The sequence below is a fragment of the Rhinolophus hipposideros genome (genome assembly GCF_964194185.1).
Source record: "Rhinolophus hipposideros genome assembly, chromosome: 21".
In the NCBI taxonomy this organism is placed as follows: Eukaryota; Metazoa; Chordata; class Mammalia; order Chiroptera; family Rhinolophidae; genus Rhinolophus; species Rhinolophus hipposideros.
In genome coordinates, this window is record NC_138067.1 from 34,442,646 (window position 1) to 34,468,443 (window position 25,798).

Here is a 25,798-nt window from a genome sequence, read left to right on the forward strand (position 1 = left end):
TACACAGAAAGGTATACTCACAGAGGTATCACCATCCCCCTCACCTCTTCTACCTTCTTCCCACTCCCCATTCTTTTGATCCCATTCCAACCCACCCTCTGTAGGTAACCAATCTCATTAGTTTCTGGTTTATTTTTTTCATGTATTTCTTTTGCATGAGGGATCCCATATCCAATCTTGATGGCAAACGAACAGGTACAATGGCCAAGACCTTAAAAGGACACGATAACAAAGGGTAGAGATTTCTCAAGGATGAAGGTGTGGGTCACCTCAATAGGTAAACTGCTTAGACCAGAAGAGGTGCTAGCCAAGAGTGAGGGTGACCTAGAAGGGGTAGTAGGGGAGGCAGGCGATGAACATCAGTGCGCCTTGAGGCCAGCTGCAGCCATCCTTCATCCGCTAGCTATCTTCTGGCAAATTTCTCCAGCACAGGAGACCGTCCAAAACACCAGAGAAGCTATTCACAGATGGGATTAACTTCTTATAAATAATAAGTGGATTCAAGCAGTGCAAGAGGTAGACTGCAATGAAAGCCATGGTGCACCCCTAGGTCCCCCACTCGGGACAAAGACTCTCATCCCCCCCAGCTGTGTTTTCTAAAACCTCATACATACACGACATAGCAGTATGTATGTAAAACAGAACCTTACTTTTCTATAAGAACAGAGTATGACAGACAAAAATAAAAAATAGCAAAAAGCACACAATAAAGTATATCTTAATGTTACATGTAAGTCATGAGAAGAAGGAGTAAGGTCAGCAAGAATTTGAATAACCAGCAAAGGCCGAGAGTTGAGATTTGGCTTGGGGCTTGAGGCCTGGGGAGGAACTGGATACATGAAGCTGAGAAGGAGTTGTCCGCCAGATAGCGCGCCAGAAGTAGTGGGCATTCATAGCTTTCCTCAATCATCCTCCACTTCTTCCCCGCCCACCCCCTCCATTTCTCTCTGCCCAAGACACACTGATCTCATAAGCTCTTCAGGCTGCTGCACCTTTGACTTCACCCTGGTTGAGGCAAGATAAGGCTAGAATTTTTTTGAAAGGACATTTACTGTTTTGGCTCTGAAGTTTGCCCAGGCCTTCCCACCTGTGGCTACGGTAGGTCTATTTAACAGTAACAGAACAAATCTCCAACCTTCATCACCAAGTATTTCTTGGCAGCTCCTGGGACCCCACCATAGTGTACCGTACCATTGATATCTCTTATCATCAAAGTCTCTGGAGGACAGGCCCCTTAGCACGGCCTCTGCTTCAGCTTTTTCTTCTCCAAGTTGCTGCCCATATGCCAAAGGGGCTGATGCCTGATGTTCACAAAAACACAAATCCTAGAGACGTTAAGCCGTTCTGCATTCACTTCAGTTCCTACCAGGCTGAAGAAATGGGGTGGTTCACAGTGATAGGGGAAATGTCACTCTCTTCATAAGGACTACCACAGCGCTTGTCCCTTCAAGTCCTAGCTTTCCCCAAGAAAACCTTTGCAAGGGAAAATAAAACAAACTCTACCTTCCTCTTCCAGCCTAATTCCCCCAATATTTATGTGAATGGATGCTGGTAGCTCCACCCACCACGCCCAAGTAAATCTGAACCCGCATTTAAGCTTGCACAGGAACTGATTGTTAGTATAGGAACCTAAAAAAAAAAAAAAAAAGTAAAAGGAAGAATCCATGAGAAACACCTAGAAGATTCCTGACTCTAAGCCAACAAATTCAAGCACCACCCAACCTGGTGGAGCTCCCTTGGCCTCCTTCTCATCTGCCGGGCACCAGCCTCCCACTTCCCCAGTCCCAGTACCTTGTTCTGTAGGACTGCCAGCGCTTGGGACAGTGCTTGGCACAGAGTGGGGACTCAACTAATGATTGAGACAGATGAAAAAGAATGCAGGAGTGAGTACATGGGACAAGCATGTGCCTCTATCCTGGAAACTTTCATTTCCTTCTCATTTTGGCCTTGCAGCTCCCAGAGATTGACCTGGCACGTGGCCCTTCTGAGGACGGGTCCCTCAGTAGCCCAAAGATGACACCCCAGACACCTACATCATCTGGTAGCCCCACAGTGCTGTCCCGCCGCCTCTTCCTCCCTCTTTGCCACCTCCTCCCCTCCTGGAGGAGTTCCTGCAGTCCTGTTCCCCGCTCTCTGGCTCCATTTCTCTGCATGACTTGGGTTTGCCTGGCAGAAACACAGTCTCCAGTAGGGAGCAAGGTAGGACTTGGGCTCAAGGCTTTTCTGCGTTCAACATCCTTATCTATTTAGCTGAAGTCTGCGCTTCCTCTGATTTGTTCATATTTCAGAGTGTTTTAAGTTAATGGTAACCCTGTAATGTATCCCAAATGCTTTTTTCTCCCCTAAACAGACTTTATTTTTAGAACAATTTTAGTTGCAAAGTATCGAAAAGATAATACTGAGATTTCCCATTTACCCTGCACCCAGTATTCCCTATTATTAACATCTTACATTAGTATAGTATATTTGTTACAATTAATGAGCCAATTAATGAGCCACAATACCAAATAAATTAAACTCCATTCTTTTTTGGATTTCCTTAGTTTTTATCCAGTGTCCTTTTTCTGTCCCAGGATCCCATTCAGGCTACCACACTACATGTCTCCTTCGAATTCTTCAGATTGTGACACTTCCTCTGACTTCCCTTGTTTTTAATGACATTGACAGTTTTGAGGAGTACTGGTCAGGTGTTTTGTAGAATGCCCCTCTATTGGAATTTGTCTGGTATTTTTCTCCTGGTTAGACTGGAGTTATGAGTTCTTGAGAGGAAGATCAAGTGCCATTTTCATCACATATCAACATGGTTTATGTCTATTGAGTTAACCTTGGTCACCTGGCTGTAGTAGTGTTTGCCAGGTTTCTCCACTGTAGAATTTCTCTTTATCTTTCCCTTTCATGCTCTGCTCTTCAGAAGGATGTGCAGCCCACACTAAAAGAGTGGGGAGTTATTGTCCCCCATCTGAGGACAGAGTATCTCCATAAATTATTTGGAATTCTTCTGCATGGGAGATTTGTCTCTTTTCTGACACTTATTTACTCATTTATTTATATCGGCATGAACTCATGGATATTAATTTTATACTTTGGGTTGTAATCCAATATTACGTTATTTATTTTGCCACTCAAATTGGCATAGGGGCTCTTTGGGCACTGGGGCGGAGGCTCTTTCATTTAGCTCCTGTAACCCCTTGACATACTATTGTGGACTGAATGTCTGTGGCCCTCCCCACCCCACGTTCACATGTTGAAGCCTTCATGCCAAATATGATGGTATTATATTTAGAAATGAGGCCTTTGGGAGGTAATTAGGGTTAGATGAGTTCATGAGGGTCCTCTTATGATGGGATTAGTGACCTTATAAGAAGAGACACCAGATCTCTCTCGCTCTCTCCTCCCTTCCTCCCCCCCCCCAGCATATACACAAAGAGATCATGTGAGCACACACACAGTGAGGTGGTGGCTGACTACAAACCAAGAAAAGAGGACTCAGAAGAAAAGCTACCTTGCTGGGCAATTGATTTTAGACTTGCCAGCCTCCAGAACGATAAGAAATTTCTGTTGTTTAAGCCACGCAGTCTATGATATTTTGTTATGGCAGCCTCAGCTAAGACACATACCCGCATTGTTTTGCTTTCTGAGCATGTCCTCACTTTCTGGCATCAAAAGATGCTCCAGCTCATTTTATATATTTCCTGCCTTAATCAGCCATTTCCCCAAGGACCCAAGTTCCTTTTATTGGAGAATGGTATTAGAAACCAAGAACTGGGTCCTAGGTAGCAAAATCTTTTTGTGTGGACAAATGATTTTGTGCCTCCTATGTGCCAGACACTGTACTAGCTTCTTTTCGTGTCAGTTTACTTAATCCTCGTAACAATTCTATGAGGTTAACCCACTCTACAGATGACCAACAGAGGTTTAGCTAGGTTAAACGCTAGTCAGCATCACCCTGTCCTGTCCCCAAAGGACTTCACACTGCCATGATGGAGACTGGTGTTACATATATCACAAACAAACAAACAAAAAATACCCTTCATTTATCTTGTTTGTGCTTCGTAGGCACTGGAATAAGTTACAGTACAATCATTGTGTAACAGGTAATCAGTGTTTATTCAGTGGAGTGAAGATGTAAGACCCTCCTGGACCCACAAAAGACACTGATTACATTTCCTGATGTGCATGGATGTCACCATCCTTTATGTGCACAGATGACATGTACCTATTCTTTTTTTTTTTTTTAAAGATTTTATTGGGGAAGGGGAATAGGACTTTATTGGGGAACAGTGTGTACTTCTGGGACTTTTTTCCAAGTCAAGTTGTTGTCCTTTGAGTCTTAGTTGTGGAGGGTGCAGCTCAGCTCCAGGTCCAGTTAAAGGTGCTAGTTGCAGGGGGCACCGCCCACCATCCCTTGCAGGAGTTGAACCGGCAACCTTGTGGTTGAGAGGACACACTCCAACCGAGCCATCCAGGAGCTCAGCGGCAGCTCAGCGGCAGCTTAGCTCAGCTCAAGGTGCTCTGTTCAATCTTAGTTGCAGGGGACAGAGCCCACCATCCCTTGCGGGACTCAAGGAATTGAACTGGCAACCTTGTGGTTGAGAGCCCACTGGCCCATGTGGGAATCGAACCGGCAGCCTTCGGAGTTAGGAGCATGGAGCTCTAACCGTCTGAGCCACCGGGCTGGCCTGACATGTACCTATTCTTAATGCACAGACTATAGGCACCTAGCCTCATGCACACAGATATATACAGCTCTCCTCCTGAGCATGGATGATCTGTACTTATCGTCATGTGTTCACACACCTGTGCACACTGTCCTTGTGTGCACAGATGGCATGCACTATTCATAAGTGCACAGCTGGTATAGACTTAAGTCACAGGATAACACAATCTTACACACGGAAAGTGATTTATAGTGGACATTCACAGTATTTGCTAACTGTTCAAGTTTAAACTGTCGGACTTTTCTCTTTCATGCGAAGAGCCCACTTATGAAATTTGAGGAGGTCCCAAGACAACCATTTAGCATCTTTGCTGTTGTGGATTTTTTTTTTTTTTTGCTGATTGGAATCTTTGCTGATTCCAATTGTGCTTCCAAAGGTAAAATTGGAGGTTTGAATTTTCCCCTGAAGGATGGTGATCATATCACATGGGAAAGAACCAATCAGTCAGGTGAGTAACTACTTTATGGAAACAAATGAAATGATAAAATGTGGCAAATAAGGAAACTATTCTAAGAAACATCTTTTGGGATACTCGATAGGGTCAATATCAACACCTTTAACACTATGTATTTCAGTAGCTGAATCATCAAAGCAATATTAAGAACAGCTTGACCTTGTTTTGAAGTATATTTCAGTCTACTAGAATTCTATAATTTGTTTATAATTCATGTATGAGCATCATGGTACTAATAGCTAATACTTTTAAGCTCTTACCGTGTACTAGGCAGGCACTGTTGTAGAGCTTAACATATTAACTCCTTCAATCCTGTTAGATAGATATGGTTTTTATCTCCATTTACAGATGACAGAGAGGTCAAGTGATTTGCCTTAGGTCATACAACCCGTAGGAGGTGAAGCTGTGGACAGAATGAGCTGACACTAGCATCTGTATCTCTTAGGTAACTGAGGTAATCATAATAGCTCTCAGGTAACTAGCATGTTCAATTAACAGGACACCCAGCTTCTCACGTCCTTTGGATACAAATTCTTTGGATTTGTACAATATGCACAGATACCCGTCAGTGAGGCAGAGATTTATACAGAAAGTTTTTATTATGGTGGCTTGAATCCAAGGTGACTTCCAAGAAAGCAACATGGTATATCTCCTCAACCCATAGACAGAGCCTCCACCAGGCTCTCTTCATTTCATTATCGTGAGAGCAACTCTTTCAGAGGTTCCCATCTCTCTTAAGGTAAAATCAGAAACCTGCTTGGGCCATAGGCCCTGCCTATCTCACCACTTTCCAGTTGGGACACTGTGCTTCAGCCACTCTGGCCTTAAATTTCTTCCATCACAAAGATCTTTAGGTAAGACATTCCCTCTGACTGGTACATTCACTTCATGGGTATCACTTTAGCCAAATCGTATTCATCTTTTGGGCCTTCCCTGTCCTACAGGCCAGATTTGATTCCTTTCTTATAATCTCTAACAGCATCTTGTACTTTCTTGTAGTACAGTTAACAGAAAAATTGTATAATTACTGCATGTCTGTCTCTTTGGCTCTAAAGCGTAAGCTCCGTGTGGGCAAGGGCTGTGTTCGGTCTTATTTGTTGCTAAATCCCCACAGCTAAGCACAGAGTTGGCATATACACACGCACACACACAAATTGTAAACCAGCAGAAGACAGAATTCCCAGCTGCATAGGAAATACTCTAGTCTCCTTGGCATAGAGTGGACCCGCTGAGTGTGGGAGAAGGCTTTCCCAGACAGACAAAGAATGCTGTGCCAGCTTGGCAGAGTGGTTAGCAAACCAGAGGATAAACGAATATTCCAATACAATTTTTTTTCCCTGTACAATATTTAAGTGATTAGGCAATGATCGGGGTAAAATGACCGTTTTAAGAGTACAAAATATAATCCGATTTTAATAGGCTAAAATCTTGATCAAAGAAATTTCAACTCTGAACAGGGGGGCCAAAGTGAAAGAAGCATACTGGTTTTGTGGATGTGTTACTCCACCAAGTGTGCTCCTATGTGTACCGTTGTTCATATTTAGTTGCAGTCCTTTGATTTTTATTTTTTTTGCAAATGTTTCAGCATGTCTCTCCTGATTCCTCGAAACACAGTCTTAGGCACAAAGCTGGGCCCATGGCTTGGGCGATGAAGAAATGTTTCCTCTTTCAAAGACTATTTTTTGGACGATAAGAATTGCTAAAGAGGAAACAATCAAACCTATCGGGCGAGCGGGCTCTGTCCTCCAGCCAGGGCGCAGCTTCCTGGTTTGAAGACGCTTTCAGGGCCTCCTGTGAATTGACTGAGATAAACAAAACTGGAGGGCCATTCATTTTTTGAGATCACGTCTCTCAGTCTGTTCACCGGGCAGACACCACACGGCAATCGATCGTGGAAACTCAATTCGCTTCCTCCAATAACGAACCACGGTCTGCAGTGTTCACCAATGAGACATCAACACTCATCATAGTTGGGACAATTTCTCAAGTCCGCAGTTGTCTTCACAGCCGTGAGGGCCAGGACTTCTCTCCACGTTCCATCCGAGGGGCCCGGGCCCGTGGGAGGTCAGGCGTCAGCGGCGGGCCCCACGTCCCGGGGAGCGACTCTGGTGGGACGTTCTGGGAAACTGTCCCTGTGAGGGACGCCCCAGGACGTGGTGACACCAAAAAAAAAAGAAAAGAACTCGGTGATTCAATCATCTTAGGATATTGCGCTTTCCAAAGACAAGTGTTGCCTTCACAAAGCTACGCTTCTCCCACTCCCACAGAGCCTTTCTCACAGCCGGGTTTACCGCTCCGGGCCGCCGACCCACCCGCACGGCCGAGGGACCACGGGCGGCGCTGCGAGTAACCATCTGCTCCCGCCACGCCCGCCGGCCCCACCGGCCCAGGCCAACGCCTCCGCCACGTGCCCGCCTCCCGCAGCCAGGCCACCCACGATTGGCTGGCGGCGCTGCCCGTCGCCAGGGGAGGGCGAGTCGCCTGCAAGCCGGCGCTCCCATTGGTCGTGGCGGCGGCGGTAGCGCGCGCGGCCCTGGCGATTAGGGGAAGCCGGTGGCGGCGGCGGCGGCGGAACGGGCGGAGGCTGCGGGTTTCGTAACTATTGCTCCTCCTCGCTGACTCGTGGGCTGCGAGGCCTGGGTCGGGTCGGGCCGCGCCACGCGGGGCCGCTCGGAGTGGAGGCCGCCTGGGGGCGGGCGGGCCGGAGGCGCAGGTATGGAGGCCGCGGGCTGGCGGGCGGGCTGAGGGCGGAGGAGGCCGCGGCCGAGCCGGCCGCTCGCGTGGGCGCGGGCCCGGCCCGAGGAGCCCTGGCCGGGCCGGAGGCGGCCGGCTAGCCGGGAAGGCCCCGCGCGGCCCGCGGCGCGGGCGGCGGCCCCGCGCGGCGTCTGATGCAACCTGCCGGCAACACCCGGCGGGGACGCTGAGCTCATCCCTGGCCGCCGCCCAGCGCCGCGGCGCCACCGCCGACCCCGGGCGCCCCTGTCCCGGGCGCCGGCCCTACACCGGGGGAAGGACGGGGGCGCCCGCTCCAGGCCCTGGCCCTCTGGGAAGCGTGTAGTTGTGGCCAGCCGGGCTCGTATTGGCCCCTGGGGATGGAGAGTGTTCCCAGACCAGCAGGCGGGGGACCACGGCTTATTTTAGTGTCCCAGGGGGTGTTTCCTGACCCGCCAAGACTGCTCATGTGCGGTCGTCGAGAGTGCGGTTCCGAAGTGGATGGAGAGTGGTACGGTAGCCGGGGCAACCAGTTGGTGTCGTACCGGCGTGACTTTTCAGAAATGCCGTGACGCTCGCTGGTGGGGCTCCCGTGTGAAGACCCTGCAGTGTACTGTGCAGCGTGGGTGAGATGCGTGTGCCACAGCCGCGAGCTGAGTGGGAAAGAGCCTGGCGGGAAATGAATTGCTGGCTGCGCTCCGCGGAGGGGACGCGGTGAGGACCACAGCTACAAGAGGGGTCTAAGGTGGAGCGGAGGGATTGGCGGGTTGCGGGGGAACGGTACTCTGTTGTTCCCACGGGGCTGGTCCGCGTGTTTTGTTTTTCTTCGGAAGGTGCCACGCTCTGGTTTTCCTCTGGTCTGAGGTGTATTGCTTACTCGGGCGTCTTAGACTGTGTGCGTTTCGGAAAGGTGCTAACATTTGTGGGTTGCACGAAAATGGGTAGTTCTGTCTCTGAGCCCACGCTCGGTTGAATCCTCGTTTGACGAGATGGTCCTTTAACTCACATAGGCTCTGTGACCCCCAAAGAAATTTTGGAAGTGGAATACTATCAGGGCTTGATTTACTAAGAAACCCTGCATCTAACAGTTCTTGCTACTTAGAAGTGAAAATCTGGTCAGTTGTTATTACCACTTAAGGGATCTTTGGGACACGCTGTTCTTAACGTTGAATATTTCTGCAAGAACTTACGGTAAACAAGGTTACATGATTATAGAATGCTAGGGAGCTGAATTTTTCAATTTCCTGATTCCTGCTTCTGGTGGGCACACTTGGCTGATTCAGTCATTTTTAATACCTGCTGTAAAAAAAAAAAAAAAAAAGTGGAAACCCACTCCCCCCACCCCCCCAGAATATCCTTTAAATTCTCAAGAACGCGTCATGACTGTCAGCAAGGTTGTCTGATCATGGAGCGGTGGTTTCATCCCTAGGGATTTAAACAGCACATGGTGAGTCCTTGGTAAAGACAAATAGGACCTCATGGGGCTGAATTTGGTCTTGTGTTCTAAGGTTGCCTCACCTGATCACAGTAATGGTAAGTGCAGGTAGCCGCAGTTCCAGGTTTATTGTGTATTCTTGGGAGGGGACACTTCATGGGTTCTTGTACTGGTAGGTACATTGATCTCCTACCGTTTTGGCTTTCCAGGCCTATCAATAAAAAAAAAACAACATGACCTACTAACAGGTGTATATTTATAAACAATGTGTCTATACTATTTTTGGTATGTTGTAAATCAAACCAAAAGTGGATTTAAAAACTGACATTAAAAAAAGACAAATGAACATACATTTGCTTCTCATACTTATGTTCTCCCTGGAGGGACGTACCTTCATGACCCTATTTTGGGTCATGAAGCAAGCAGTGGTAACTAAATAGAAATACTGCTCATTTGGGTGTCTGTTGACTTTGCTTGGTTTTGACTTCTCTTGTAGTACAGAGTTGTCAGAGCCTGGCAACGCATGTCTAAGAACTTGACATTATTAATTGGAAAACAACCGGGCAAAGTAGAAAACGAAGGCTCTCAACTGACATGAAGCAAAGACCAGACAAGAATGAATACAGTCACTGTATAGACTGGGGACTTGAAGTAGCAAATGGAACTGTGTTTTTATTTTCCTGTACACCTTTAAGAAAGACCAAGAACTTTAGGTAGTAAGACCATGGTATCTTAATAACTCTTGATTTAATTGCAGTTGTTTTAAGAGGTTTTAAAGCTAGAGAGTCTCATTTTTATAAGACATTTATAAAAATACATGTTTTCTCTTAGCCTTTTGATCCTGTATTCAACAAATACTTCTTGAGCACCACCATTATATACCTAGCCCTGCACTAGATGCTGGGTATGTGGAGATGAAGACAGTCTTGCCTCGAGGTTAGTCTACAGGGAGACACGCTGTAGGGCTGGTGTTGACAAAGAAATGGGGGGGGGAACGAATTCGACAGAAGCTCAAAGAGAAAGCATGGACCATTTAGGGGACTGATAGTGGTTTAGTATTGTTGAGGTGTGAAGTGTAAGGGAGTAGGGATGGGAGAGAGGGTTAATACCTTGGATTTGATCCTGTATGTTGGAGCCACAGAAGAATTTTCAGCAAGAGGGTGTGACACACTCAAGTTTGAGTGTTAGATTGCTCTGGAGACAGTGTTTGGAGGGATCACTGCTAAATCCGAGGAGACTAGTGCCCCTGAGAGATGATGTCAGCCTGAGGTAATTCTGTAGCAAGGGGATGGAGAGGGATGGTGGATGTGAGATTTTTTGGGGGGTGGGGTGGGGTGGGTAGAATTGTCCTGTACCAGTGATTGAACAGATTTGGAGCAAAGGAGAAATATCTATGAATATTTTGGAGTATAGCCCTTCACTGAGGAAATTTGAATGAAAAATTTATTTGGGGGACCAGGGAGGAATATTTGATTGTGTACGTGAAAAAGAATGCCAAGGGGATTAAGGAAAATTCTTGTGTTTTCTTTTTAAACTTTTTAATTTTATTTAAGTGTGTTTTTCCAGGACCCATCAGCTCCAAGTCAAGCAGTTGTTTCAATCTAGTTGTAGAGGGCGCAGCTCACAGTGGCCCATGTGGGGATCGAAACGGCAACCTTGTTGTTAAGAGGCCCCACGCTCTAACCAACTGAGCCATCCGGTCGCCCCAAGGAAAATTCTTGACAGGTTTATTTTCCCAAATAGAACTTGAGAAAAATTTGATTTTGTTTTACATTTTAACATTCTTAGTTTTCAGCGTGTTACTGATTTGAATGAACATTACTTGAATGAAGAAAGCTGAAGTTTAAAAAATGTTGCCCACTTAGTCCATCTTTCTTAAGATCTATTGTTAATCTGCAGCAGTGGCTCCCAAACTTCAGTTTCATCAGAGTCTCTTGGAGGTCCTGTTAAAACAAGTTTGCTCGGCCCTATTCCTGATTTCCTAGATCTGGGGCAGCCTGAAAATTTGTACGTCTAACAAGTTCCAAATGATGATGTCACTGGTGCAAGGACCACACTTTGATCACCACTGCTCTTCAGTTTTTCTAGTGCTTCCTGCTTGAGTGATTCACATGGAAGGAAACAAGGCGCCGCCCTGCTTCCTATAGACTGAACTTTGTAATAGTATTTGTCCGCATAGGAACCAGACTTCCATTTACAGTTAAATATCCAGATTTGAAATTAACTTATTTTTTTGCATGTGGTAGGTGCTCAAATGTTTGTGGAAGGAACAGAAGCACAAATGGCAGTGTAAACTGTAAAATGGGTAACTTTTAGAGGCAGCTGTTTGCTCAGTGTAAAAGTAAAATTGATAATCTGTTTGGACTTAAGTCTTTCAGACCACTTAGTTCTCTGACTCTTTTTACTTGGTTCATTTTCCTTAATGACTATCTCTTCACTTTATCTTGCTTCTCTTTGGTTGAAGAGCTTTTTAAAAAAAATTTTGGAGTTTTTTTAAATTATCTCCAAGTTTCCCTTTCTTACTATTTACCAGTTTGACGATTCTTTGTTTTTCAAGACAAAGGGCTCATTTTCAAAACCTTGCCTACTATGTTCAGCCTAGTACCTTGGCAGGATGGGTCAGACTGACATAAAAGAGCCCTACCCCATATTTGGGTACAAAAATGGGCATGCACATCACTGAGTTTGGAGTTTCACAAGAGTTTTTAGTTACTGAATGAAGTTCATGCTATATTGTCAGAGTTGGAAGGCATTTTACCATTCTACATCCTGCATTTGCAGAGGGGGAAATCGAGGCTCACAGAAAGGAAAGAATTTGTCCAAAATGAAACGGAGAGCCAGAGCCAAGACAAGGATTGACCAGTTTCCTGGTTTGTACTTTAGATCACTGTTATCGCTGAGTTAACTATAATAGAGATTCGCTTTAAAGACTAAAAATATAATTGGTATATGAAAAATAAAAAAGATAAATAAGATAACATGATTGTAATTAAGAGGATCCCAGAAGAGGTGTTAAAACATCCAGAAGAGGAGTAAAAAGAGGAGTAAAACATTTATGTTCGCTTTACACCAAATAGGTAAGCAATAGTGTAGATGGTTCGTGGTAAAGGTGGCTCCAATTAATACTAAACTGCCAGTTAACTGGGAGAAAAAATAGACAATAAATTATCAGGAAATTGTGAAGTGTCCATACTGAGGGTAGATTTGGAGTAGATACCCATCATGGCTTGGAAGGAAGCTTGCTGTCTTGCCATAGTACTGGAGTAAGAACAGATGACCCATTAGCTCAGGACTGCCTGCATGGCTTCAAAAGCAATGGAAAGTAATGCTATATGGACTTTTTAAAAGCAAAGATTTAAAAAAGCAGGCAAATAGACAAGTGTTTATACAGAAATGCCTGGCTAAAGATTTGGGTGAAACTACTGGTGTTTACTAACAGCTTTTCTTAGCTGTGACGAGCTCATTGAGGCATTTCATAATTGTGGCTCCAGGTTGTTTTCCATGATGTACTTTTAGCAGTTTTGTGAAAAGAGAACATAATAGTTTTATGGTTCATAACACTGCTGTCTAAATTTTAAAGAGTGCTGTGACTTCTTGGCAGACACAGTTCACTCAGCTTAGTCAGTTTGCCTTGGGATGGCTTTATGATGATAAGATCGGTATGGCTTTGACACATCTTGAGGCAGTTGTAGTGCCCTAGCTGATTTATAGTAAGGCAAGTGTGACTCGTTTCTGAAATTGCCTTCATTTCTGCAGGCCGCATTGCAGTCACATGTCCTCTGAGTGCCTTCAGCAGCATGAAGTGGGGGCAGGCTCTGCAGCTGCCCGGTCAGTCTAGCCCCAGTCCCAGTACTTGCACTCCTTTGGATGCATCATGAGGGCTTCTGTTTCTTTCCTCGTGGTTTCAGGTTGACGGCGTAGCTGTGTTTTTGAATTGTGTCAAGAAGAAAAAAAACACTATTAGAAGCGTGGTGAGATGGGAAAGCAAATTGGGTGCCTTCAGCAATCCTAAAACTGTGATCCAAAGAGCTAACTTAGGAAATCTTTGTAAACTATCATTTGAGGTCACTGAAAAAATAAAAACAAGTGAAAATACCTTTTCAGAATATCCCATAAAGATTTGTTCTGGGAGAAAATTTTGGCAAGTCCTTGATGACTCACTCGCTGCATATAGGACTAAGGAACATGTGGTCATCACAGCGTTCCTGATAAATACTGGGCGTTGGGCTCCCCTACAGCATTCTGTTTGACTTGAATCAACAATTGAAACTTTGCCCCCTTTCACTGCAGGTGTCTCTTCTGTCATAATTGAACTCAACTTTTCCATGTTTAACCCAAACATCTCAAATTTCTCTGGCAGATTGCCAAGTGCTATTAGTTCATATGTGCTACCTAATTAGTGGTATTCTTTTGTTTTCCCTCCCATTTTTGAAAACAATCACAGATGGGCAGTACCCTCAGGGGTTCAGGTGGGCTGAATTTGGCCTGGTGGTGCTTCTGTACTAACCTACCTGTCTCAATTAAATGATTTAGACTTCTGAAACTCTGCAACGGTTGGCAGTTGCCGTAGACTTCTCAGCATAATCAATTAATGTTGGTCTGCCATTAAGTACATGCAAGTTTAATCTCATTTGATCTTGTCATTTCAAATAATTTAATGCAATTTATTCCTTAACTAGGTATATGTGAAGATTTCTTGGCAGTGTAGAGTGGAAACCATTGATCACCTTGCCCTCATTTCTGCCTGTTCTGTGTTGGCAAGGGAGAGTGCCCAAATGAGCAAGATATCACAGCAGAACAGTACTCCTGGAGTGAACGGAATAAGTGTTATTCATACTCCGGCTCATGCCAGCGGCTTACAGCAGGTTCCTCAGCTGGTGCCCGCTGGCCCTGGGGGAGGAGGCAAGGCTCTACCTCCAAGCAAGCAAAGCAAAAAGAGTTCACCCATGGATCGGAACAGTGATGAGTATCGGCAGCGCAGAGAGAGGAACAACATGGCTGTGAAAAAGAGTCGGTTGAAAAGCAAGCAGAAAGCACAGGATACACTGCAGAGAGTGAATCAGCTCAAGGAAGAGAATGAACGGTTGGAAGCAAAAATTAAATTACTGACTAAGGAATTAAGCGTACTGAAAGATTTGTTCCTTGAGCATGCGCACAACCTTGCAGACAACGTGCAACCCAGTAGCACTGAAAATATGACAAATTCTGATAATGCAGGACAGTAGACCTCACCCCTTCCAAACTTCACAACTTGTGGCTTGAACGTTAAAGGTGTGACTACACCATTCATATCAATGGCTGACCACTGTCTTGTTCCTTTTTTTCAAAGATCCATTGAAGGTTGTTTTCTAGGATCAGCACTGAAGAGTTGATTATCTAAAAATATTAGCCATGTAATTCGAGTATCTGGTTTTAAATGATACAGATTTTTGTGGCGATAAAGAAACAAATTTTTAAGGTATATGGTAAAAAAACAAACAAAAAAACAAGCCCTGGACCTTGATGTTCTTAATAAATCCTGACTTCCTAAGAAATGCTTTTTTAGGTTGGCAGAAGGAATGGGGAACTGGTAGGGCATGCAGAAGGTTCTTGGTTGGTTTTAATGGATACGGTTAATTGGATTAAGAAAAGTTGAATGCCATCTGTTAATCTGTAATTTTATTCTAAGTTTAAGTAGTAAAAATCCTTAGGCTGTAGAAACCAATTACTTTGTAATTTGGAGTGATTTTATGTATAGCATAAACCTTGGTTTAGCATAATTAGTACTGTTTCCTCCAACAAGTACAAGTTTTTGAATAGTGATGTCAGGTTAAGTAAAGAAACACCATTGCATTTTAAAGGGAGTATGGAGCCAATTGGTTTAAAAATATAAATAACATTTAGTAAGCAAATAGGTTTTTTAAAAAAATAAAAGTAAAGCATATTGGAATTATACTTTTGGGATACCTTTGGGTATTTGATTGGCATTTTTTTGTATCCTAAACAACACTCCAAAGCCCAATAGTTTAGAGAAACCTGTGTTATCAAAATTTTAGTTTTTGCAGATGCTAGAAAGGAAGCATCTTTTTTTAAATACTATTTTGACAGCCAAGTTAGTAAACAGAATATCTTAACAGTTTGATCACACAAGCTACTGATTAGGATTTGGAATATTAATTCAGCGTATAGTTTCTCCTGTGTTCAGATATCATCAATGGGGCCATGATTTTCAAAGGCAAAAATTTCTTGTGAAGGATCATTTGGTGTTTGATCTTGACCAACTGATTCTTAGAAAAATGCATCATCAACTCCATGCCATCTCCCAAAATAATAGTCTAAGAAAACTTGAAAGTGTAAGGTTTAACCTTTAATTTATTTTGCTTAAATACATCTTTTTATATTTTTGTGGGCTATTCTTCTAGACTTTTTGTACCACTACTTCTGTTTAGTTATTTTATGCTCTTATGTCCCATAAATTATTTTAGAAAGAAAATAGTCATAAAACTCAGGATATTGACATTTTTGTTGAGAATAAAAAAATGGCAATCACTAAAGTTGAGATTCTCTAGTCTGGTTTATATCAATGTTGGTAGTTTTGATTATCCTTGACCTTTTTTTTTTAAAGCACAATTCTAGCTCAAATTTGTTGGCTTTGTAGGGTTGGGTTTTTTGTTTGTTTGTTTTGGTGCCTGGCCTGATGACAGGAGACAGAGTCATGTCTGATTAAACAGTTTGTGTTACCAGGTATCTTAATGAACATGGTCATTTTTGCCACATGGCTGTTTCATGGTAGGACTGGGACAATGTAACTAGCATGTAACTCAAGTTGCACCCTTGGGCTGGTAGGAGAGTGCTGTCTGCTCTTCTGGGCAGAAGACATCACAGTTCCCTGAAACGCGCCAAAGCCATTATTAAGGCCATGGGCGCGCCAGGAGCCCCTTCTGCAAGTAACAGGAGCCTAGTGTAATTTTCCATGAGTCGCTGTCCCAGGAGGTAGGGTTTCCAGGCAGGATTTCCCGCCCGTTCTCAGGAATTTTTTTCGCTTTCCTGTTCCCGAATCCCAAGATATAAGCTGTTTTCTGTTCTCCACGATGAATCGTTTCCACAGTGACAGCTGATACTACCAACCACCTGGGTTCAAGGAGCCAATTTTCCCGATTTCCCGACCAACTTTTCTCGGGATTCGGGAACGGAAAAGTGAAAAACATTCATGAGAACGGGTGGGAATTCCCGCCCGAAAACCCTAGCGAGAAATAGGAAAAATGTCTGAGATACATTGTGAGTAGTACGTTTCTTTCCCATTGTGGGTATTACTGGGTTCAAGGAGGCGATTTCCCCGATTTCCCGACCAACTTTTCTCGGGACTCGGGAACGTGAAAGCGAAAAGAAATTCACGAGAACGGGCGGGAATAACCCTACCAGGATGGTTAACTCACTATAGAGCCAGGAGATAGGTTAGGGGTTTCTATTAGGGTCCAACACTAGTTTACTTTGGTTGGAGTATCAATCTACTAGTCATGGATGTTTTGAATAACTAGGAGAGCCCCACAGATCCTGCTGAATCTTTCATAGCTGATCAATGTTATACAATTAACCTATTTGGAGATGCATTTAGGTCACTTGAATCTTTATAATAGGTGCTACAGACATTCTAATTTTATTTACTAAAAAGTATCTTTCAGAAATTGATGTCTCCATGGAATTCATGGTTACCAGTGACATGAATTGACCTAACTATCTTAGAAAAGAAGCTTTAGGGAAATCATCAGGAATGTGTACTCCATAATTCAAATCAGAACGTAAATTGGAACTTTAGGAACATAGATTCAAGTTTTCTTGTTACCTATGCAAATCAAAACATTAGCACAAGCAGTCCTTTATGCATAGAAAAAAATGCTAACCATTGTCTTGACTGTCTTACTGAAGTGTTTGGGATGGAAAGTTTTTAGTTTGATAAATTTATCAATATAAAACTAAGGGAAATCAAATATGGGGAATGGGTAAGTTCAGAGCTTTGGGAATTGTGAAATGACTTTTGTAATTTTTGTTTTGTAGGTTATGTATGAACCATTAGGATTTGATCTGCCTTTGCTGGCAGGTCCAGTGGCGTAGGAATTAGGCGTTAGTATATAAATTTCTAGCTGGATCTGAGTATCCCGGGATGGGTGCTTTCTGACTGGTCTTGGCTGCAGGTGGTGACATCAAGAGCAGCATTTCCTGGTGTCTGGCCCCTTTCAGTTACTGGGATGTGAGTTCAGAAACTCTGGACTTACCAAGAAGTAGCAAGATTTTAATAAAATATGACCAGAACATGGTCACATGACCACTCATGAGTGTGAAATTCTCAAATTTACCTAAAAAAGTAGTATATACAATTTAATACTTGATAATAAAGGGAATCGTAGCAACTTTTGATGTTTCTTAATCCCCATTAGAGGGCTTGAAACTTTGTACCTGTACAACCCAGTTAGCACTGAGTGCTTTTTGATGCCTTAGAAATAGGAAAACAATTTTGTTTCACAAAAGCTAGGAAAGAGAAAGTCCATTCTACACCTGTTAGTCCTGCCTCTCAGGAAAAAGTACTTGTTCTTTTTGTTTCTGGCTTTCCTCAGTTTGTGAGATTACTCTATTTTTTTTAAAATATAATTTTATTTCTTTCAGTGAATTTGAAATAAAAAAAAAACACAAAAAAACTTTTGGAATAATGGCTGTATTTCCTTGTGGGTTTCTTTATGTTAGATACTGAGAAAGTAGTCCAAATGGTAAGCAGCTCTGAAGGGCAGGAGTGCGGTGGGTGAGGGTGCGGGGACAAACGGGTGCTTCTGTCCAAGTCTAGATTTCCTTTAATGGATAGAAACAGTTTTCTCCGAATATAGAGTGCCTTTATATTCTTGGTCACCTGGTCTGATCTAAAAAAGTTTATTAGAACCGAGGAAGCAGTAATTGGTGTTCTTTCTCGCTTACACACCTAGGGTCTCAGTGGTTTCATTTACAGGGTGGCGGAAAATTAGTTCTTAAGACCACAGTGCCAAAGTAAGGCATTTCCTTTGACAATACAATTTATGGTATGTATATAGTCTTCATTTACATGAAGACAAGAGTATAGAAAGAAATTCATAAATACTGAGTCCAAGGAGCTGATCTGAGTGTGTGAAGGGAAGATACCATTTAGATACTTTTCTTCTGTGATCCTTCAGTTAGGTTCATGTCTTGAGAACTGTCTACTCATTACATCTTAATGAAAATTGTAAAATTATTTCTATGGGTGATATGTCCCGTTTCTTTTTATCAGTGTTGTCATTTTGAGTCCAATAACTTGTCTTAGGGCATTTTATAGACATGATTTGTGAAGGTGCCAGCTCTTTTTTAAATAAAAACACTTCTACGCCTCCTGCTCTTTCACTGCCTGTGAGTATCTGAAGAGTTCCTCTGCAGTTTACACATACTCAGAGAACTGAATATTCCTTTCCTGCACCGTGCCCGCTCGCAGAGCTCTCGGCCTGAAAGGCATGCAGAGCTGTCTAGAGAATTGGGGGTTGTGGAACCGGGCTCGAGAGTGGGGTTGTTAGTGAGTCAGTCACACGTTAAACACGTACAGCCCGAATACCTACGTCTTGCCAGTCCCTTTGAAGCACCTGTTAGAGCCAGACGCCTTTCCACGGCACCACTTTCCAGTTCTGCCGCCTCAGTGTCCCTTGTATCTACTTGCCCTCCCGCTCCCACCCCTGCAGAGCCACTGTCCTCTCTGCCTGGACTTGGTCTCGCTAGACCATGGCAAGCTCTCCAGAACCTTCAGTCGTTGCCCATTGCACTGAGGGGGAGAACCAGCCTTCTTGTGGTGTGGCTCCATTGATCTCGCCCACGTAATTTCCTTCCATTCTCTCACATCGCTTGGCTTTGGCTTCAGGGCTTTGCCATGCTTTTTACTCCAGGGCTGCCTTAGGACCACAGTTCCTTATGTCTGGAATGCCTCCTCTCTTGCTTTTCATTTTTAACCCTTCCTGTCCGCCTCCAGCTTCCTAGACAAGGTGAGTTCTGTTACCTTCCTTCATGGCACTTGTTTCTGATGATATATTTGTACATGTTTAAAGTGAAACCTCTCGAGACTGCCCGCTCTGAAAGCAGGGAGTGTGCTTTTATCAGACCTTGGCACACACGAGATGGTCAGTTATTGAACGAATCTATAGGCCCTTCCAGGGTTTTGGAATGGCTTTTAGCGCTGTACAGCTTTCTGGAAGGGTCTCTAATATATTTCTGAAGTTGTACAGATTTCTACAGTGGTTGTAGATGTAGCAGGTGGCTACCTCTGAATGGGGATACGACAGGTGGCGGCTGCTGGCCACCTCTGACCTGCACCTTCAAGGAATGCCCTTTGACTTACCAACCTGGGCTAAAGCAGTCCCATCTACATTCCCAGCGCCCCTCCTGGATGGAGCATTTAATTACTGAGATTTTTCCTTGTTCTCCTTTGTGTACATGTTTGATTATCAGAAAATATTATGTGAAGTGGGCAGTTTTGGTATGAAATGTCTGGAGAAAGATGTAGGATACACTCAGCTATGTTTGTTAATTAACAAAATGACACGGTTCTTTTAGAGTTTCAACCTAACTTGAACTTGTTTTATCCTGGGGTTGGGTAAAATGGAAACCCTAGACCAGGGGTGTCCAAACTTTTTTCAACGTTTTTCACCAAGGGCCAGATGCGGTAAAATACACAAACAGCCGGGCCCCTCACTCGAGGTGAAGTACGTATTGCCTCACCTGGTTTATTTAAGTAAACTAAATATATTTTTGGAATTTGCTGCGGGCCAATTCACAATGGATTGCAGACCGCAGTTGGCCCGCGGGCCGCAGTTTGGACACCCCTGCTCTAGACACTGGAATGTGTCTTATCATAGACGCAGCTGGGGTAGAGAAATTTCGGGCGAGCTCTAAACTCCTGACACAAAGGCAGTCATTCCTTAAACTGCTCAATGTCAGGAATCACTTAGGGAATGTATCTGCACCAGCAGAAAGCCTTAACTGGATGTTATAAATCTAAGAAACAAATAAGATAAATGGTGACTTGGAACTGAGATTGTTTTGTTTTAATGTGGCCACATTACAAGCAAGCACTTTTGTGCTATTGCCATAGGAAGAAATCAGTTTGTACTAAAAACTCTTCAATGACTTCTCAAAACGTCTCTAGCTTGGGCTAGAGTTTTCTACCACATTATGGTTTCATCTGGTATCTTTTCTCACTTGCCTTTCACCTTGGCTCAAACTCCTGGAGGAGAGCTCTGTGAGGAGACAAACCTGGAACGGTGCACAGTTCTGGAAGCCGGTTTCAGGGGCTGGGGCAGTTCTGGGGGTCCTTGGGAGAAGTGGCCAAGCACATAAGCACACGTGCTATGCCACTGGCAGGGACCAGACCCCGGCCCCAGATGGCTCATGGCCTCTGGGTAGAATTTGGTCAGTGGGCTTACACTTAGGGAAGACAGATGGAAGGAAGGAGAAGGCTCATCTTCCTCTCAGTGTGCTGCCTCTCAGATGCGGGCTTTGCTAGCTCGTCGAGCATGAAAAGGAAATCAAAGACAAGGAATCTGCAAATCTCACGTTTTAAATAAGTGTGCCTTAAATGGTACATCATTCTGCCCCTTTCAGAAATCTAGCTTGGAGGCGGTAACCACATCAGAAAAGCTTCGTATTGCCCTTTCAGCCTGTGCAAAGGCCCGGTGTGGGATAGCGCCCACTGTGCTTGACCTGAGCCCCAGGCTCTGTGTGGGTCAGTGACGAGGGTAAAGCACTGAGAGGGCCCTGCACAAAAGACCGTTTTAGGAAACTTTTATTGCAAATTCCATTTTGTGTTTTGATTTTTGAGAGAGAACACTGGAAATCTTCCTTTCTGGAACAGAAGAATATAAATGACAGCAAGACACGTTTTAGTGGCTACTAAAGAACAGGATTATTTGCAATTAGCATTTTAAAAGTCACCGTCATTTAAGCTTCATAATAACAGATTAAGATGTGATCTTGCAGAAAGTTAATAAAAAAAGTTTCTCCCCCTAGGACCCGGCATTATTTGGTGTGATCAAACATCAATGCTGGCCTGTGATTTCTGAGCACCATCTTTTACTGCTGGACAGCCAATCATCAGGCTGCCTGTTGTGAAGACAGGTTGCAAGGCCACGTCCCCAGTCCTACTGGGCAGTCCTGGCAGGCTCTACTTTGGGCCAGAGAAGGGAGTAAAGGCCTTGTCAGAGCCTGCCATGCACGCTTCGATTTCCTCCACCGTGCGGGGCACACAGGTCAGCAGCTCCGTACCACTGTCGGTCACCACGACGTCCTCCTCTATACGGACCTGGGTTAGACCAACAGACTCAGTATGTCTGAGCTGGCTTCATGCGCTAGATTAGAAGCCCAGACCCAACAACTCCAGGCTGCCCCCCGCTGAGTGGGAAGAGCCCTTTCTGAGGAGTGGTCAGTCCTGCCCATGAGGAAAGGGGCTGGCCTCAAGGCAACGGCTGAGAGGAGGGCTCGTCCCATGGGGCCATCTGCTCATGCCATCTGCCCACCCTATCCTTGCCCCTTGCATCTTGCCAGGTGGATGGGAGCCCCTGGTGTGGGGCTAGAATCTATGTAGAATCTATGTCTCTTCTGTTGGGGGGTGAGGCACCTGTCTGGTGACAGACCAGGTCCTTCTTAAACGAGGAAGTCAAGACTGTCCCTGCTCCCCCTAGAGCTCCTGCCCCAGGACAGAGAGGTGACAGGCAGCAGTGGGTGGGGAGTATTCTGGGAGCAAGGACAGGGCCCATCAGGACTCACCCCACCAAATCCACGATAGCTCTGCAGGACCTCGCGGTTGAAGAAGCAGGAGCGGGCTGGGTCAGCCAGGGCCTCGTCCAGGAGGTGGTCGATGAAATAAATGCCCGGCTCCACGGTGAGCACCATGCCTGGCTCCAGGTGCCGTGCAGTGCGCAGGCTTCGCAGGCCGGGTTCGTCAATGCGCTCCACGCCCTGTGGGGAGAAGACAGGTGAGGAGGACCCCACTGGTGGCTCCCAGGCTGGTGTGGAACCAAGGAGCCCCTTAGTTGCAGCTCAGGGCCACTGAGGCAGCAGGAGACAGATGGGCACAAAGGATCACCCAAGCGAAGCCCTCGTCTGCCCACGTGTGAGGGCTGGCTCCAGCCCTGTGGGGTCTCACTGCAGCTGCAGGGAAGGCTTTGTGACCATGGGGGTCTCCAGCTCACACTCATCCCTGCTGTGCTGTGCCACAGACACTTCAGGGAACACCATCTACTCTGATTTTAGTCCTTGCCCCATTACCCCCAGAACTGCCTGCGGGAGCCCTGTGGACGCCACATGCACACACACAGGGCACGCTGCCCACGGGGCTGGCGGGGAGACCAGCGGCCCTCACCTGGGCCCTCTCCCCGCCAGGCGAACGGTAGAAGCCAGTGCTGTGAAGCCAAAAAAGCTCTTAAGGAGGCTGCAAGGCTGCCTGGCCTGCGTCTGTCCTAGGCAGCTCAAGTGGAAACCGGTCCCAGAAGTGCTGTGCCTGGCTCCCCCGGGCCAAGTCCCAGGTTTTCCATGTGGGCTTCCAGGGGGAGGGACAGGTGCTGTCATCAGGACGGGCCTGCCAGCTCTGGCGTGTAGACACACATGCACACACACACCACGTGCATGGCCCTTGCCCACACTCTGGGCCCTCCAGCTGCGCCCTGGGCAGCAGCTCCCAGCCCTTGGGGAGTGAGCCGCCGTGGCAGCTGCTCCCTGCAGAGGTACCCGCTGCCCTCACACACACACACCCAGCCTGGGCCTGTCCACTCACACGGGCACAGCCGACAGGGCTTCCCAGGCTATGAGGGCAGGTGGTACCTAGGACACTTGCAGAAATTTCCCTGCCTTCCCCAGGTCCCTGAGGTACGCATCTGGCCCTCGGGCCAAGGCCTGTGAGCGAGTGGGCAGCAAGCAAGCTTTCTGGTCAGGCTCTGAGCTTGCCCTGCCCCGCTCACAACAATCCCCTGCAAGCCCAGCTGCTGGAGACGGAGCTGTCATTTCTGACTGTTTGGGGGCCAAGAACATCAGACTTCAATTAGTGGTTCATGTAAGGTAACCAGAAACAGGCTGGCTCAGCCTCCACGGCTGGGCACAGTGGGGAAGGCTGTGACCGAGATTCTGTGAGGGCGGGGACAGCGGGGCACACATAGACACTGGCGCCCACAGCTCCTCTGACCTGGAGTGAGCCGGGCTCGGACAGAGGTGGGGAGGGGACAGCAAAGCACCGTGACCCCTGTGGGTTATGCTCCAGGCACAGATGCTGTCTGGTGTACCCGGCCCCACACACTTTTTGCCTGGAGGGGATAAGGCAGGGGACCAGGAAAGGCCCCGTGGAGAATGGCAATCTGTGTGTGAGGGCCAGGTGCTTGTGGGGTGGGGCAGGGGCCTGCCTCCTGCCCAGAAGCTGTTTGTCAGCGCTGGTCATTCAGAGCCTCTGCTGCAGACTTTTCTGCTTCTGCCATCTGAAGTCTGTGCCTGCCCTGGGCACCTCCGCCCCGTCCCTTACTGTCATGCTAACCCCTAAGTGCCTGTCCCCTTCTCTAATTCCCAGCTCGTCAACAGCTAGGGGCCTGGTGGAGGCAGAGACCTGATATGGTCATGTCCCCTGTTCTCGCTCAGTTGCTATGGGCCCCGCTGTGGGCAGTTTGCTCAAGCTTGCACAGAAAAGCTTCCAGAAAATTTCAGGTAAGGAGAGGGGAGAATGGCAGGGATCCCCAGGGGCATAGGAGGATAGGCCTGCCCCAGTCCACTGCCCACTGCCCCTTCAGAGCATTTGCTCTCAGGAGTTGGCCCTGGGGGGTACCACCGAGAACGGCCAGAGGAGGGCAGGGAGAAGCGGCCCGGGCCGAGTGCAGAGCAGACCCCATGAAAGAGAGAGGCTGAGCCCCAAGCCCCTCTGGCCAAGGGACTCCAGCCTTGTTGGGGGTAGAGTGCGGCCTGTGCCGGGTCCACGCTGGCTTCCGCCTGGGCAGAGGGCTTGACAGGGCCTCTACTTTTACTGAGCTCCGAGCAGAGGAGACCCAGATGTGTCTGTAGGTCTGAAATAAAACAAATGACTTTTATAGGAAAAGCCATATTTTTTTCCACAGTGTTTATCTGTCAGAAGAATAGACTCTGAGCACAAAGGGCTGCTTACTGGAAAAGATGAAAACAGTTTGCTGCCAATTTTCTCTGGTGGAAAAAAAGTGCTCTGGCGACTAATGAATAACGAACCTCAGTTAACAATGTCTGGAAGGCCCTGCTCTTGGCTTCCTGCACACAATGTGATGGATAGAAATTAGGAAATTAAAACTGATTTTGTTTCTCCAAATTTAACTGTTTACACTTGAGGAAAAAATAATTGAATAATAATGCTTCTCTTGAGCAATTCGCCCCCCCTCCCCCCCAAATCGTTCTTACTGCTTTCAAAATACCCTGCAGCCAACAGGCCGAGCCTAGTCTTGGCTAACTGGCTGCTGGGCCCCAGGGCGTGCGGTGATTGCACAATCACCCCCTGCACCGTGGGCACCAGGCCAGGCAGCAGGGACGGCTTCACCCCCACCCACCGGGGCCTGGAGAGGCTGCAGCCACCTGCTGGGCAGGGCCTCCCGAAGGCCCTCTGGGTGGTCCTTTCAAGGAGTAGTTCGTAGGAGGTGGAGGGGAAAGCCTAGTATGGAGATGCCCACACGAGCCTCTCTCCCTTGCCAAGGAGATGAGGAGGCCATGGGGGCGTGCTGGCCCAGGGGCCTGGGGAGCAGGGGGTGTAGCAGGGAGGGGCCAGGGTTCTGCTGCTAGGCTTGTGAGGGCAACGAGCTCAGCTCGTCCCAGGAGGGACCAGAGCCAGCCCTCAGCTGGTGGAGCCTCGTCACCCGTCTGCAGGAGGCCAGAGGCAGGAGGACATGATGCATGCCCTGCCAGCCCTGTCCCTAAGACGCAGCCTCTGGGCTCCCACTGCCCTGCAGGGACCCCAGGCCCTGCACACTGACCACCTACTAGCCTTTAGGGAAGGTGCCACACACAGCGCACAGCCAGGGCTCACCGGACAGAGCGCACCCATCTTGCACGGAGGCAGCACACTCACAGAAACACTCCTGCCTTCACCAGGGCCCTTGGGGGTGAGGGGCACTGTGGCAGCAGCCTGGACCAACCAATGGGTGAAAAGGGAGGAGGGGCTTTGCTGGGGCTGCATTCCTCCCCTCCCTGCCTGTCCCACTGCAGCCCACCCTCGGGAGGGCCGGGCTCGCGACTGCGCACACTGGGCTGTTCCACTGACCTCAGGGTAGCCTCCCACGTCGTGCACATCAATGCCCAGGAAGTGGCCGAGCCCGTGAGGCATGAACACGGCCCCCAGGTGGGCCTGGAGCATGGCGTCCACGCTGCCGCTCAGGATCCCAATGTGGGCCAGCTCTTCCAGGTGGATGCGGTCTGCCAGGCGGTGCATGTCAGGCCACCAAACACCTGTGGCTCAAAAGGAGGCTGCAG

The 25,798-nt window shown here is 46.8% G+C and overlaps 2 protein-coding genes across 3 annotated transcripts in view; one reads left to right on the forward strand and one right to left on the reverse strand.

The window, feature by feature from the left end:
* Positions 1–7,748: 7,748 nt before the first annotated feature.
* CEBPG (CCAAT enhancer binding protein gamma) lies at positions 7,749–17,961 on the forward strand. Of its 2 annotated transcripts, none has more exons than XM_081030401.1 (2): positions 7,749–7,885; positions 13,999–17,961. In XM_081030401.1, the coding sequence occupies exon 2, from the start codon at positions 14,095–14,097 to the stop codon at positions 14,542–14,544; it is 450 nt and encodes a 149-aa protein (XP_080886527.1). In that variant the 5' UTR covers positions 7,749–7,885; positions 13,999–14,094; the 3' UTR covers positions 14,545–17,961. The 2 variants fall into 2 exon arrangements, with proteins under 2 accessions (XP_080886527.1, XP_080886528.1); XM_081030402.1 differs by lacking the exon at positions 7,749–7,885 and adding an exon at positions 8,483–8,598.
* A 3,145-nt stretch (positions 17,962–21,106) lies between these two features.
* PEPD (peptidase D) overlaps positions 21,107–25,798 on the reverse strand; it is a 109,687-nt gene continuing 104,995 nt past the window's right edge. Inside the window, exons 13-15 of the mRNA XM_081030403.1 lie at positions 25,590–25,774; positions 22,103–22,294; positions 21,107–21,638 (exon numbers count right to left, since the gene is read on the reverse strand). Of these exons, the coding sequence (XP_080886529.1) occupies positions 21,501–21,638; positions 22,103–22,294; positions 25,590–25,774 (515 nt within the window). The 3' untranslated portion in view covers positions 21,107–21,500. The remainder of the gene's footprint in view (positions 21,639–22,102; positions 22,295–25,589; positions 25,775–25,798) is intronic.

What these genes read in the sequence shown, in the direction of transcription:
- CEBPG (XM_081030401.1), top strand. Translation starts at nt 14,095, where the DNA reads ATGAGCAAGATATCACAGCAGAACAGTACTCCTGGAGTGAACGGAATA.